The 13,607-nt window shown below is 44.1% G+C and overlaps 1 protein-coding gene across 2 annotated transcripts in view; it reads left to right on the forward strand.

Annotated features, from left to right (window-relative positions):
- Window positions 1–4,334: 4,334 nt before the first annotated feature.
- Window positions 4,335–13,607, forward strand: part of CUNH16orf78 (chromosome unknown C16orf78 homolog) — a 23,245-nt gene continuing 13,972 nt past the window's right edge. Inside the window, exons 1-3 of one of the 2 annotated variants that reach the window (XM_031340747.1) lie at window positions 4,335–4,636; window positions 8,245–8,349; window positions 8,866–8,995. In XM_031340747.1, coding sequence (XP_031196607.1) covers window positions 4,490–4,636; window positions 8,245–8,349; window positions 8,866–8,995 — 382 coding nt within the window. In that variant the 5' untranslated portion in view covers window positions 4,335–4,489. Of the gene's footprint in view, window positions 4,637–8,172; window positions 8,350–8,865; window positions 8,996–13,607 lie in introns of both variants that reach the window. The other variant, XM_031340748.1, reaches the window with a different exon arrangement.

The raw sequence follows: 13,607 nt of genomic DNA on the forward strand, positions 1-13,607 counted from the left end.
ACATATTCATTTTAGGAATGTAATCTAGGAATGTAATCTTACTGAATCATCTACCAGTCAGCAGGGTGGAGAGCCCTGTGAACCAGTTGACCTTCATTCCTAGTTCTGCCCTCATTTTGGTTCAGCCAGGAGGAGCAGGTCTCAGGAACCAGAGCCCTGACACTCTGAGTTAGCCAGGTTCCTGGAACCCAGAGCTCGGAACCGGCTGACCTGCATTCTTAGTTCTGCTCAGTCTGCTAGGGGTCATAAAAAAACTTTTTTTATACCTTTCATACTTTTTAAAAGGAGTGGAGGGTACAAGTAGTAAGCACCCCCTGCTTTGGAGGAAAGAGATGCCCAGGGAGTGGCACTATTAGGAGGTGTGGCCTTGTTGGAATAGGTGTGGCTTTTTTGGAGGAAGTATGTCACTGTGGGGATGGGCAATGAGACCCTCCTCCTAACCACAAGGAAGCCAGTCTTCTCCTAGTAGCCTTCAGATGAAGATGTAGAACTCTCCAATGCCATACCTGCTAGATGCTGCCATGCTCCTGCCTTGAAAATGGACTGAACCTCTGAACCTATAAGCCAGCCCCAATTAAATGCTGTCCCTTTTAAGAGTTGCCTGGGTCATGGTGTCTCTTCACAGCAATGAAACCCTAACTAAGATGAAAAGTTGGTACCAAGGACTGGGGAATTGCTGTGATAGGCCTGGTCATGCTTTTGTTTGGAAGAATGTGGATTTGGGAATTTTGGATTTGGAAAGCAGTGGAATGCTTTAAGTGAGGTGTAATGGGCTATTCTGGTAAGAATATAGAAGACTTTGTTGCTGAAAGTGATTTGAACTGTGCAGACCTGGCCAAACAGGTTTCAGTGGAGAAGAATTTCAGTATGTGGCCTAGAGATTGGTTTTGTGGTGTTTTGGTGAAGAATGATGGCTGCTTTTTGCCCTTGTCCAAAAAGTCTGCCCCTAGCTTCTTTTGGATAAACTCTCACTTCCTTCTCTAGCACCATGCCTGCATGGATGTTGCCATGCTTCCTGCTATGATGATTATAAACTGAACCTCTGAACCTGTACGCTAGCTCCAATTAAATGTCTCTTATAACGGTTGCCTTGGTCATGGTGTATTTTCACAGCAATGAAAATCTAACTGACACAGTTTGTTTGTATAATAATGTGCATATTTTCATATTCCTCCTTTGAGGGATGTCCTCTCTACCAAATTTAATGACTCCATGATAATTAGAGACTACAAGAGTCTGGAAATTGAGGGTGTGGCTAAATTTCAGCCAAATGGTACAGCACTGTGACCTTCAGAACCCTGTTAAGGCTGTGGGAAAGAACTCTGAAAATATGAGTTCAAACATACATAATTTCTCAACCATGCAAAATTCAATATGAATTACATAAGGAGCTTCACAGATCTAAAGGAACAGAGGCAGATGCACTGTGAGCCAGCTTGTCAGAAAGATACAAAAGAAGGAGATAAAGAGATTTAGAGAGCAGTGATCACAGAGCAAGATCCTACCCAGCTAAGTTTTTGTTGTGCTTACAAAGTCAGACAGATTCCTGAGTTCAAGGTCAGCCTGAGAGAGAGCTAATATAGGTCTAGGTGTGGTCAGAATGGAAATCTTAGGAGGGGAAATGCTGATTTATAGGATGGTAAGAGGAAACTGGAGTAAATGACTGAATTGATATGTAAATAAAAAAATAGGACTTTTGGTCTGCATGAGATGAGCTAGCAGTTCTTTCTTAGAATTTTCCTAGCCAGAGCTGAGCTGCCTGAAGATTCCTGGAAAGTGAACATAGCTCTTTTAGAAATGTTTTCTGGCATTTTGATTTTGACTGTAAAACCCAAGAATTATTTTTAGAATTTTTCCAATGGGATTTCTGACTTGGTCAGAAAATCCAAGAATTTTTTTATAGCAGCTTTTCTGACTTTGATGGGAAAACCCATGAGCTATCCAGAAAGCATTTAGAATTTTTTTCAAGCCTGGGAGAGCTGTGTCCAGCAGGGAGCTGTCTCCAGAAAGAGCTGTTTCAAAGCAGAAAGCTGTCTGGAGCAGACTACAGAATCAAGAGCTATATACAGAGAGCTGTCTAGGAAGTCAACTTGGGCAGAACACAGGCTGTCGTTTTAGACCCACAATTTGACTTCAAGTTGTTTGTTTCACTACTTTCAGACACCATTCTCTCAGGTACCCCAACCTAGTCAAAGCTAGATCTTAGCAGACTATAATTATGGGGGTAGGGAGGAAAAATACCAAAAAGGAAAAGGGGAGTGTGAAATAATAGTAAGGTTTGTCTGGAAAAATCATAAAAAAATCATACTTTAATTACCTACCTAAAAATACCTGTGATACACATAAGATAGTGTACCACAGGGTACCAGAAAGCATCTGCAAGCTTGCAAAGAAAGGGGAAAAAACAATAATCCTACCCAGCTATGATACTTATGAACTATAACAGTGACTAGCACTTCTCAGTAACCCCAAGAGTACAGTAGTGGGATGCATACCTTGGAAATAGCAAACATCTCCCTAATTGGGCTTACAACCTGCTCAACAAGAAGGAAATCATGCCTGCTACTGGAAACCTAGCCAGAGTTAGAAAAGTCGTGGATCTTAGAGGAGAACCTATAACTTCCTATTACTAAACCAGCATAATTCCTAACTATATTCTAAATATTTGTTCTTACACCAATAGATAAGTGTAGTCCTAACCCCTTATCAAGAAAACTTCTCTTTACAATAAAGGGAGGCCATTACTAAGACAACTACAGCCAATCAAAATGCAGAGTTGTGGATCCCAGTCCCAAATGATACATCTACAATACAGCTCTTAAACCTGAGCCTCATAGATCATTGTGGAAGATAAAGCAGAAACATTGTAAGATCCATGGGGTGGAGGGGGGCGGGGGGGAACAGGAGGTAGTTTGCTGTGAAATTATGTGACAGGGCTAGACAGTATAGCGGTTCCTCCATCTTGTGTTCTGATGGAGGCCATTTCAGCTTTAACTAGAATTTTATCTCCTTGATGAAGAATCCCATGGAAAAATTATTCTAGGAACCAAGGCCAGGATGTCCTAGCTAAGTTATCTTGGCTTTCTTTAAACTGCCTGTTTGTGCAGAACCCCCTCCAGCTAACTGCTTATCTTAGCTTCTGCTAAATTGCTTGCTTCTACGAAAGTCCCTTGCAGCTACAGAGCAAGATGTCAGAATCTGGTTTTTTGCCTTCCAAAATTCTTGTGTTCTAGATACTCAGGGCTAAACCAAGGTCCCAACTTATTTGAATGTAGTCCCAGATGGCTGAAATAAAGACTCTCAGTTAGCTATAAGCTGTAGCTGAGTGGTCATCTCTGGTAATATAACAACTGTATTTCCTGGATATGTCAGAATCTACACCCATGAGGTCTCACCAATATGGCTGCCCTAAAGTGAGCAAAACAAAGACAAGGATGACACCAATAGACATGCTAACATGGTCAGAGAAATCCCACAGGGTATTAACCATACACAAAGAATTACAATTATGGAATGCTGAGAACAGGAGAAGCCATCTTCCCCAGAGAAGAGCACACCAATCCAATGGTCAGCCTGAAAACATGCTTACAAGTAACATTAGATACAGTGAACTGGTTGTGTTTTTATATTTAGGGATATATATGTATATATTTGTATATATTTTCATATATAATACATAAATTATATAATTTAGGAAAATGTTACATACATAACACATAGCAATTAAAAAAGACTCTATGAATTTGAAAAAGAGCAATGGGGGAGTCTTGGGAGGATCTGGGTGGAGGAAAGGAAGAATTGATTAACTATTTTATCTTTAATTTTTTTTTTAATCTTAAAAATAGAGCAATTTGAGGGGAACAAAGAGGAGGCAGAGTTGGTTGCCTGGAAACGGCCTGCTGACCTGTCAACAACCTGCCAGGGGTTGAGCAGACAGCTCCCACATTGCCATATTTATGACCTGTCAATCACAAACATGTACTGAGGTGGGCTTGGCTTTTAGTGATTCAGATACCTGTGAGTCTTATCCACTCCTGTTAGGAAATCCTCACCCATACATCTAAATAAACTCCTCGGCTAACTAATTTAAACTTTGATACAATTGTTCTTTTGGTCTGTCATTGGTTCCTTCTCTTTGGTGAATAGACATTTGTGTTACATAGCTTCAGGAAAAAAATCTCACAGTACTTGCACAGAGACATGATAGAATGCAGGGGAACCTAGAGAGAGGATATGATCTCATGGAGGTAGCTTACATCCTACCTCCACTCTGACCCCTGGCCTAAGGACCAGTTGCTAAGTCAACAGTGACCTCACAATCACTCTCTAGACTTTCTATCCCTAGGGTCAACATCATTTGCTTCCTGCCTCTGTCCTTTGTCATTACATCTAGAGGCCGCACCCTGCCTCTCACTCCCACACCAGCCAATCTGGGGATCCAGAGAAAAGAGTGGCAGACTCTGCTGTAGAGCACAGCTGACCTATCAACATGACGGAAGAAGTAGAAGACACCCAGAATCTGATGCCCACTGAAAGGAAGTCCTTCTGGAGGACAGCTGAGGAAAGACGAATGTCTGACCTTACCCGGGTGCTGGAGTGGCTGGAGCGGAGGCAGGGCAAGAAGCGTGCCCTTCAGGTGTGTAAGATGGAAGAATTTACTAGAAGAATATGCAAAATTATTAACAGGAAAGAGAGTTGGAATTCAATACTCCCAAACAAAGGGGGGGTCATGTTTTAAACACTGGAGTAAGCTAGTGGGCAAGTCCTAGAAGAGAGATGGCTTGCCATAGATAGGCTGTCCTTGTTTCTTGATGGCAGCTATCATGATTGGGCTCCTCCTATCCTACCAAAGACAGGATTACAATCTTTTTTAGTGACCATATTTTAGAGGACAGCTCCTGGTCCTTGAGAAAGATACTTCTCTACAGAAAACATAGGATGAGGCTAATTTATATTTCAGAGGGAAAAAGAAAGAGATTGCTCAAATACAAGTGATCTGAAGTAGACACGCTAGAAAGCACTTGGGTCAGAGTCTGTAGTGAAGAGGAAGTCTCTAAAGTTAGGTCAAACTGTGGACATTGCTAATATCTCTCAGATTTGGAAACAGTCATGGGCATTGGCCTATGGGTTCTCCATGTGGGCAACACAGCCCTTCTACTGTCCCCAGACCCTACCTTTCTCCAGGATAGATCATTCATTCCTACTACTGTTCCCACACTGAGACTCCTACTAGAATATACCTCCCTCTTCCCCCACCTCAGGGGCTGCACTCACCAGCCAGTCCTCTTTCTCTGGAAGTCTTAGGTATCAAATTTGCTTTTAGTTTCCTGAGAGCTTAGGTCCCCTGGGCCCATCATCTATGAAAATGAAGTCAGGCCTATAGAAGGTGGCACCCTCTTCAGAAGATACTCAGATCTAACATCTCCCAGCCAGAAAGGATACTTGGATCTTAGAGTCTACAGTCCCAGAGCATGACTAAGAATGATAGTCATCCTACTACTATGTACTGTCATGCACTTCTCCTAGCCATGCTGTATGGCCAAGGTCCATGATTACCCCTAGCTGAAAAAACAAGGAAACTCCATCAACAAAGGTTTTAGCGTTAGAAAAGGATGGGGCAATCTCTCAAATTCAGATTTAGTCAGTTTCCACATCTGAGCTTTGTTACAGTTTCCTCCAATCTCTCTGCAGTTCCATACTTTGCTTTCAGCAGATGCTTGCCTCTGTTTACTCCTCTCATGAAGCCAGAAGGACCTCTAATTGCTTGCCCATTCCATCATTTGTGGTTGAGGGTGGTGGAGGGCTGGCTGTTGGATCTCTTAAAATTCAGTATCAGTCTCAGGGACTCTCTTTTTTTTCAAAGTTAATGGGTACCCATCTCTTTTCAGAGAGATTATATTCTAGTGTTTCAGCAGCTTTGCTTTGCATGTGGCTTCAGTATAAATAATTTGAAACTTAGGAAGGAAACAAATTTACATTTAAAGCACAAATCTCCATCCATCACCATGTGTCCCAGAAGCATCTAGATTTCTGAAGAAGGGTGACAGGTCTTCACTGGGTCAGACATGCAACCCCGACTTTGCCCCTAATTAGGTGGCTCCCTGTACACTGTGGCAACACCTAATGGAAACTGAAGGGAGGGAAGATTTCTTTGGGTCATGGTTCCGGTGAGTTCAGGCCATCATAATGGGGAATGTGTAGTGAAGAAGTGCAGTTCACATCACGAGAGCAGAAAGAAGAGAAAACACTAGAAAGGGAAGGGTAGGCTATTGCCCTTACTGCATACCCCCAGGAACCTACTCCTCCCCATGGGTCCTACCCTCAATTCTCTCCACTGCTCAATCATCATGTTATGAATTCACCAAAAGATGAATCTTGACTGGGTCAGCTCCCTCAGGAACTGATTGTCTCTAGAAACATCACACACACACATACACACACAGATGCGCTCTGGTAACCTCTTAGGTGTCTCTCAGTCCTGTCATATTGACAGTCCTGACTGAACAGCACAGTTCCCTTCCAGACTCCTGATGATGATGCTGGCACCATGGGCACTTGGTCTGATGAGCCCTTGAGATCCAGAATTATCTCGGTCACAGAGGACTTTGAAATACTGTCTTCTGCACGTTGCTTGGGTCTAAGGCACATTCCCACATCACATTCCCAGCAATCCCTCAAACTGACTGTAATAGAACTGTTCTGAGTTCTCTGGGGGCACGGGTTCTGAGTGTCAGAGTGCACCCTGGAAGAGGAAATACCCTATCCTTTATTGTACCTGAAAGCCCACCTTTGGCCCAAACTCTGACTCTTTTCCCACTAAACCATACAAAACCATGCTGACATGCACCAGCTGCCCTCCTTGGAAGGGAGCTTTATGACTCCTGGCCTTGAATACTGTGCTGGGTAGTTTTTCTGTCAACTTGAAACAAGCTAGGATCATCTTGGTAGAGGCAACTTCAACTGAGAAAATGCCTCCATCAGATTAGCCCATAACCAAGCATGTGGGACATTTTATTGATTGATTGTAGTGGAAGGGCCCAGCTCACCATGGGCAGTTGTCAGCCCTAGGCACTAGGATTCTGGATGCTCTAAGAAAGCAGGCTGAGCAAGCCATGGAAATCAAATTTCCACTTGAGTTTCTACCCTGATTTCCCCTCATGGTGGACTGTGATCAGGACATAAAAGACAGATAAACCCTCTCCTCCCAAGTTGCTTTCAGTCATGGTATTTTATGAAAACCACAGAAACTGAACTAAAACAGACAAACCCTGGATTTTCTATGTTGCCCATTGCCAACTCAGCAAGCAGCCCACAGCCCTCTCAGGGTCTTCATGTCACATCCAGAGAGCGGTTATTGTTCACGGACCCTAAACTGAACCAGAGAGAGAGAGAGAGCAGGCATTTGCCCAGGGTCATGCAGCCACTAAGCAAGTGATGGGGCAAGGTGACCTGGAACCGAAAGCCTGGGCCCTCCAACCCTGGGAACCATAAGTGGCATACTCTGAAGTTGGTCAACCTGATCTTTCCCACGACAGTTCTGCATCCTCTCCCCACCTTGATAAGGCTGAATAGGCCATTTCCCAAGTGCTGTTATCTCAAATGTGCTCTGAGATGCTCTTTAACCATAGGCACTTGAAGATCCCCAGGAACTGTCCATTCTGCTTCCACTAGGGAACAGCAAAGCCATCACAGGCCACACAGACAACACACTTCACTCATTCAAGAGCAGATCTCAGAATCCATCCATCTAAAAAGCCCGACATGGTGACCCCCTTAAATCTAGCACAGGGAACTGGAAACAAACAGATACTGAGGAGTTGCTGGCCAGCCAACCTAGCCAAAATGTCAAGCTCCATGCTCAGTGAGAAACTCTGTCTCAAAAATAAGGTTGGGAGGAATTTGAAGCTGGATGTCAACCTCTGAGGCCTCCCACATTTACTAGCATTAGCAAGTATCTGTATACACACATAAGCATACACACACACCACAAACACACCAATAATATCTGCTAGTGGGAGCAGGGAAATCAACCCCTAGGGATCTGGGGTCCTTTGGGAGGTCTCGTCACAGATACCAGGGATAGATGCCAGGGTGGTCCAGAGGCCAAGGGAGAGTGAAGGGACAGGAGGCTCTAGAGTATTGGTACTAAGACTTGGTTTCCCCACTTGCCAGGAATGTCCATTTAGAGACAGTGGTTAGAACCCACACAGGATGGCTGCAGAGCCCTTTATCCTGCCTTTACAGAAAAAGAAGGGCGAGACAAAGGGTGCAGAAGAGAAGGCAGGAAAGAAAAATGAAGGCGCTAAGAAGAAGCTAGACAAAGGCAGCCGCAAAGTCACCTTCAACAAGGTAAGCACCTCTCCCCATCCCCTACATGTGGTGTCTGCCACAAGATTTAATAAGACCCTGAGATACCTCTCTGCACCATAATGACACCCCAATAGATGAGTCTTCTACACACACACACACACACACACACACACACACACACACACTCCTTGCAGCTTCACCAACAACCTCTGCTTTCTGCAGTCCAGTTTAAGGGCAAGTGTCTCACATTCCTCCACCCATATCCCTCCATACTCCATGATGCCAGGGCCCAGAGAACCATGGGAACACTCAGCCCTGTACCTACAGGGTATCCCAGAGCTGCCTGCAAGCATAGGCTGCATGCACCCTTGTGAGACAAGGAGAAATAAAAGTGAAGTCTCAGAAAGCCAGCATGGAGGACACTTCTGCTCCCTTGAACTCCTCCCGGGCTCGGGCCAGGTCTTCAAGCAAGCTGTGGACATTTCTCAGTTTGGGTTTAGTGGATGCTGACCAAGGTCCTATAAGCAGAGCCTAACTTCTCTCCTGCTTTCCAAGAGCCACTACGTACGTCCTATCAAGAAGAAGGAACCCAGCATTTACCGCAAGGGAATTCAAACAGACACAAAGGGCAAGCGTCTGAGCACGATCTCTGCCAACTTCAAAAGGGATAGCAATAAGAAGTCTGGTAAGGAAAATACATGGGCCCTGGGATACCAGAACTGACCTCTCTTGTCCAGTTTCTAAGAGCATCCATGCCGATCCAACCTTTGTACATAGGAACCAGGAGCCAGCATGCAGGGTTCTTAGGAATCACCCAGGGTGGCATTTGGCAATCTGGGTGCGTTGGGGATAGTGGGGCAGTGGTTGCTGGTCTCTACTTATCCCCGGGTATTGTCAGGAATCCAGCACAGTGTGATACATGCTCCTGAATGATTTCCGTGGGTTCCAAATTTTATATGCATTTTTAGAGAGGGATAGGCCTGGGTTGCAGTGCACAGCCCTGCTCCACCACCATAACCAACTCAGCTGTACCATCCTGACCCTGCTCTCAGCTCTGGGATTAGCCACGTAGAGATTGATATAGTAACTCTATTTTCTCTGTAGTGTGGTTGTAAGGCTGCAGTCATAGAGGGCCTGTAAATCACCAGCCTGACACAAGAAAATGCCAGTAAAGGTGGTGCCACAGGGTTGGAAAACAGATAGATTAAGCTTTTGTTGTGCTTAGTCTCTTGGAAGACAAGCTTGAGGTACAAGTGGCATTTCTGCTTGCCCATGTGAAAAGTTGGTGGGAGTTTGGAGCTGGGGTCACTAAGTTTTCCCCTTGTGTCCCAAAAGAAATCCCCTCCCCAACTTTTCATTAAGTACACCAAAGCCATGGTCTGTCACAGTTCAGTACGACAGAGGATCTCTCTGAGGGCTGCAAGTGCTGAAAATCACTGTGGGACACTGGATTGAAGCATATTAGCAGGGCATTCATCTAGTCCCAAGGAGCTAAGCAAGTGGTTACCTCGTTTTTTGCTCAATGCACTGTGGTTATATACAGCTGATCTTTGCTACTTTGTGGGTTCTTCTTTTCCCATGCTTTATCCCCCTGGGTTCTTCCCCTAACATAGGAGAGAACGGATAGTGTGTGTGTGTGTGTGTGTGTGTGTGTGTGTGTGAGAGAGAGAGAGAGAGAGAGAGAGAGAGAGAGAGAGAGAGAGAGAGAGAGAGAGATCCCTGAATCTGATTTCTTTATCTTTGTTTCTTCTTTGGCACGGCTATAACAAACCACAACCAACCTCCCTAAATGACCAGCAATCACCACCTCCTCCTCCACCACCTCTGGGGTCCGACCATTTATGTACTCTCTGAAAAGTTCTCAGAATTCCAAATGTTACACAATTGCAGAAATTATCTGAAGCGGGCAAAGCTATGCTTCTGCTAGAGCGTGAGGCAAATCCTAGTCAGCTGCTGCAGACAGTCCGAAACAGCCCCACACCCCTTCACCTGGGGTTAAAAGTGAAAGCACATTCTTACAATATTTCTGTTTTTGAAAGAAACCAGAATTCCAGAATTTGAAAATAATCACTACAGTTATGAGATAATATCTCTCAGGAAAAGTGAGTGAACCGGTAAATAGAAGCCCTGTTTGTTTTCTTTGAACCTACTCTAACTGTTCTTATTATATAAAGCTATATACATTCTTAATTAGAAATAAAATCAAGATGGGAAGCTCTGTACTCCAGCCAAGCTCTGTGACTCCCGTTGTCACTGTTACCACTGAGCTGGCCCTGTTGGGTTCACGAGCTTCCTTAGATCTTGTGTCCAGTAGAACCCACCTCTTCCCCGGCTTCCTGAAGCCTTGCCGTTGTAATTTCTGCCCAGACTCCTCACAGGAAGTCTTTATGTGTGAGCAGACTTTACTGAGACTTTCGGGGGCACCAGAGGGTAAGAATCCACATCGCAGAGGTGCATTGCTAACAAATCAGGGGCTGAGCAGGAGACCCCCACTTCCATTCTTCAGACTCCTTTGTCTCCTAGCTCCACAAAGCTTTCCTTGGCTGCGCTTTAAGTAGGGAAGGCTTCCTGGGGTTTTCTGAAAGTTCCAGGCTGAGTTTAGAGTTAGACAACCGGAAGCCCTGGGATTCATCCTTGCCAGCTCTGCTTGCAGGGGGGCGGAAAGCAAAAGCCTTCTTAAAGATCCTTCCTCAGTCTGAGTCCTGGAGGCTCTCCCTTTCCTCCATCCTTGCTCCGACTCTGAACTCTCCACCCCACGCAGTGCCTTTTACTTAATCGAATTTTTGTTTCTTCTGTCTCATTCCTAAAGAGAGCTATCAAGATATTTTCTTAAACAAAATTGGTCTCTTCCCTAATTGAAACTCCTGGCAATGGAGTAATGGTTTTCACCTCACTGTACAAAAAGTAGACATGAAGGCTGACTTGTGGGGCGTTTCGTCCACTGTTGTCCCCTTACCCTCTTCCTCATCATCTAAGACGGATTCATAGTGTCTGAGAACAGGGAAGTCTTGCTTCTTTTGATGTGAAACAGCCCATAGCCACCGGAGGGCAGTAAAGGGGTTCACGAGCACATAGGAGCAGGTGTACATAGGTATCAAGAAGCACCTGCACCTGCCCACATTTGGCATCCAGGACTGAGTCAGGCTGAGTTTAGCCACAGTAAGGACATATTCCTGTGCAGTCTTGCAAGCTACCTCAGACAAGCAGGCAGGATCTGAACTGAGAGACAAGATGGAGATCGGGCAGCCTCAGTGCAGGTATGGAACCAGTTACTTGCCTAACTCTCAGTGCTACTCTGAACTATAAAGGTTCAACAAGCTTTGCCCACCTCAGAGGAGGACAGTGCAATTGTGTAAGCAGAGAGAGAGCCATCCTTCTTAGTATACTACTCCTTCAACCTTCATGGCCTGGTCTGATGCTTCTCCCATCTTTATGCCTTCATCTGTTTATCTTTTCTTTTCCTTCTGTTTATCTTTTCTTTTCTGTTCTCTTAATGTGTACTTAATCCTCCACTGAACCAGCCTCTTGCAGCTTCAGCTTCTATGGCTGACACATTTACCTTCCTAATTTGTGTGTTTGTGTTTAATGTGGTTTTCTTCACAGTGTTGCCACACACAAAAAAATAATAATAGTAATAAAATTCATAAGATGGGTAAATTACCACAAAGGAATTGGAGATCAGTGAACTGACTGAAAATAATTCAAAACAATCTCAAAGTTTAATGAACTATAAGGCAACCATCATCAGAGAAGTATCCTCCAGGAGATGAGAACTAGTACAAAGACCCATGACTGGACAATGTTTCAAAAGAGCCTTGGGCCATCCAGTCCTAAATGGGACACCTCCATCAAATCCTTCTCAAGGCTCAGGGAGCCTTTATGGAAGTGGAAGCAAATGATTTGAAGAGCCAGAGGAGATGGAGGACACCAAGAAAACAAGGTCTTCTAAACACAGCAGGTCCGACACAAAGACTGTCGCAGCACACACAGGGCCTATACAGGTCCAAGCGAGATGGGGTCGCAGTGCTGAGAGACGAAGGCAGACATGAGATGAGGTCCCATCCCTTACCAAGAAGCCATCTCCAATTGACAACCACTTGAAAAGAAAAAGTCGTCTTCAGTGAAGTCTTACTGAGTACATAGACCACACTTAAGGGAAAATTTCATGCCCAGCAGTAGATCACCAACACAAAATGAAGTCAGTGGTATTCTTGGAGGTTTCTTGTTGTTGTTGGGTTTTGTTTGCTTGTTTGTTGTCTTCTATTTGTTGCTTTGTCTCAGAGTTTACCACCTTACTGCTCTTTTGCTTTGGTATATTAATTATAGCTTCTGCTCCTGTGTTTTTGTGAGTTCTATTTGAGTGATAGTACCAGTGATGGTGGTGGTGGTGTGTCTGTGTATGTGTGCACTTGTGCACATATATGCATTTTTTGTGCTTTTTTTTCTTTGTTTTGTTTTTTAAACTGAAGGATTTTTGTTTGTTATTTCTTGTTTGATTTCTAGAGAGGGAGAGGAATGGAGTGAAAGGGAGGAGAAATGAGGGGAGGGAGGGAGAGAGGGAAGGAGGGAGAAAGGGAGAGAGAGAGAGAGGGAGAGAGGGAGGGAGAGAGCATGGAGTTAGATGGGTGAAGATCTGGGATGGATCTGAGATGAAGGAGAGGAAAACGTGAGCAGAATACATTGAACAAAAAATGTTTTCCATTAAAAACAGGAGACTACAAAATAAAACAGACAACAAAATGAAATTAGTAAAAGCATGTTTGAGAAGTTCAGGAAAAAAGCAGAATCGCTTTAAAGATACAGAAATCTAAAAATCTGAGAAGTACATAGTGTCTAAACTGAGATCAGCAATGCATCATTTTAACAGCATAGCTGATGAAATAGAAGATGTCTCAATTCAAAGACACTTCTGATATGATCTAGTAAGAAGGACAAAAAGAAAATTCAAGAAAATAAAATAAGACATGCATCGTGACTGTCTGAGAAAGAGAAGAAAGATCAGAGGCAGATCATCTAAGGAATAAATGAACCAGCACGGTCATGATGATGCTCACCTTTAACCCCAGGACTCATCAGGCAGAGCTAGGAGGATCTCTGTGAGCCTCAGGCCAGCCTGGTCTACACAGTAAGTTTCAGGCTAGCTAAGGCCTGAAGACACTCTGTCTGTGAATGAATGAATGAATGAATGAATGAATGAACGAAAACTTCCAAAATCTGGGGAGAGAGGAGAGGAAAATCTTCTAGATTCATAAGACCACAAAACATCTATACCAAGACACATTAAATGCCAAGTCTAA

This window comes from Mastomys coucha, unplaced genomic scaffold, assembly GCF_008632895.1.
Source record: "Mastomys coucha isolate ucsf_1 unplaced genomic scaffold, UCSF_Mcou_1 pScaffold22, whole genome shotgun sequence".
Lineage (NCBI taxonomy): Eukaryota > Metazoa > Chordata > Mammalia > Rodentia > Muridae > Mastomys > Mastomys coucha.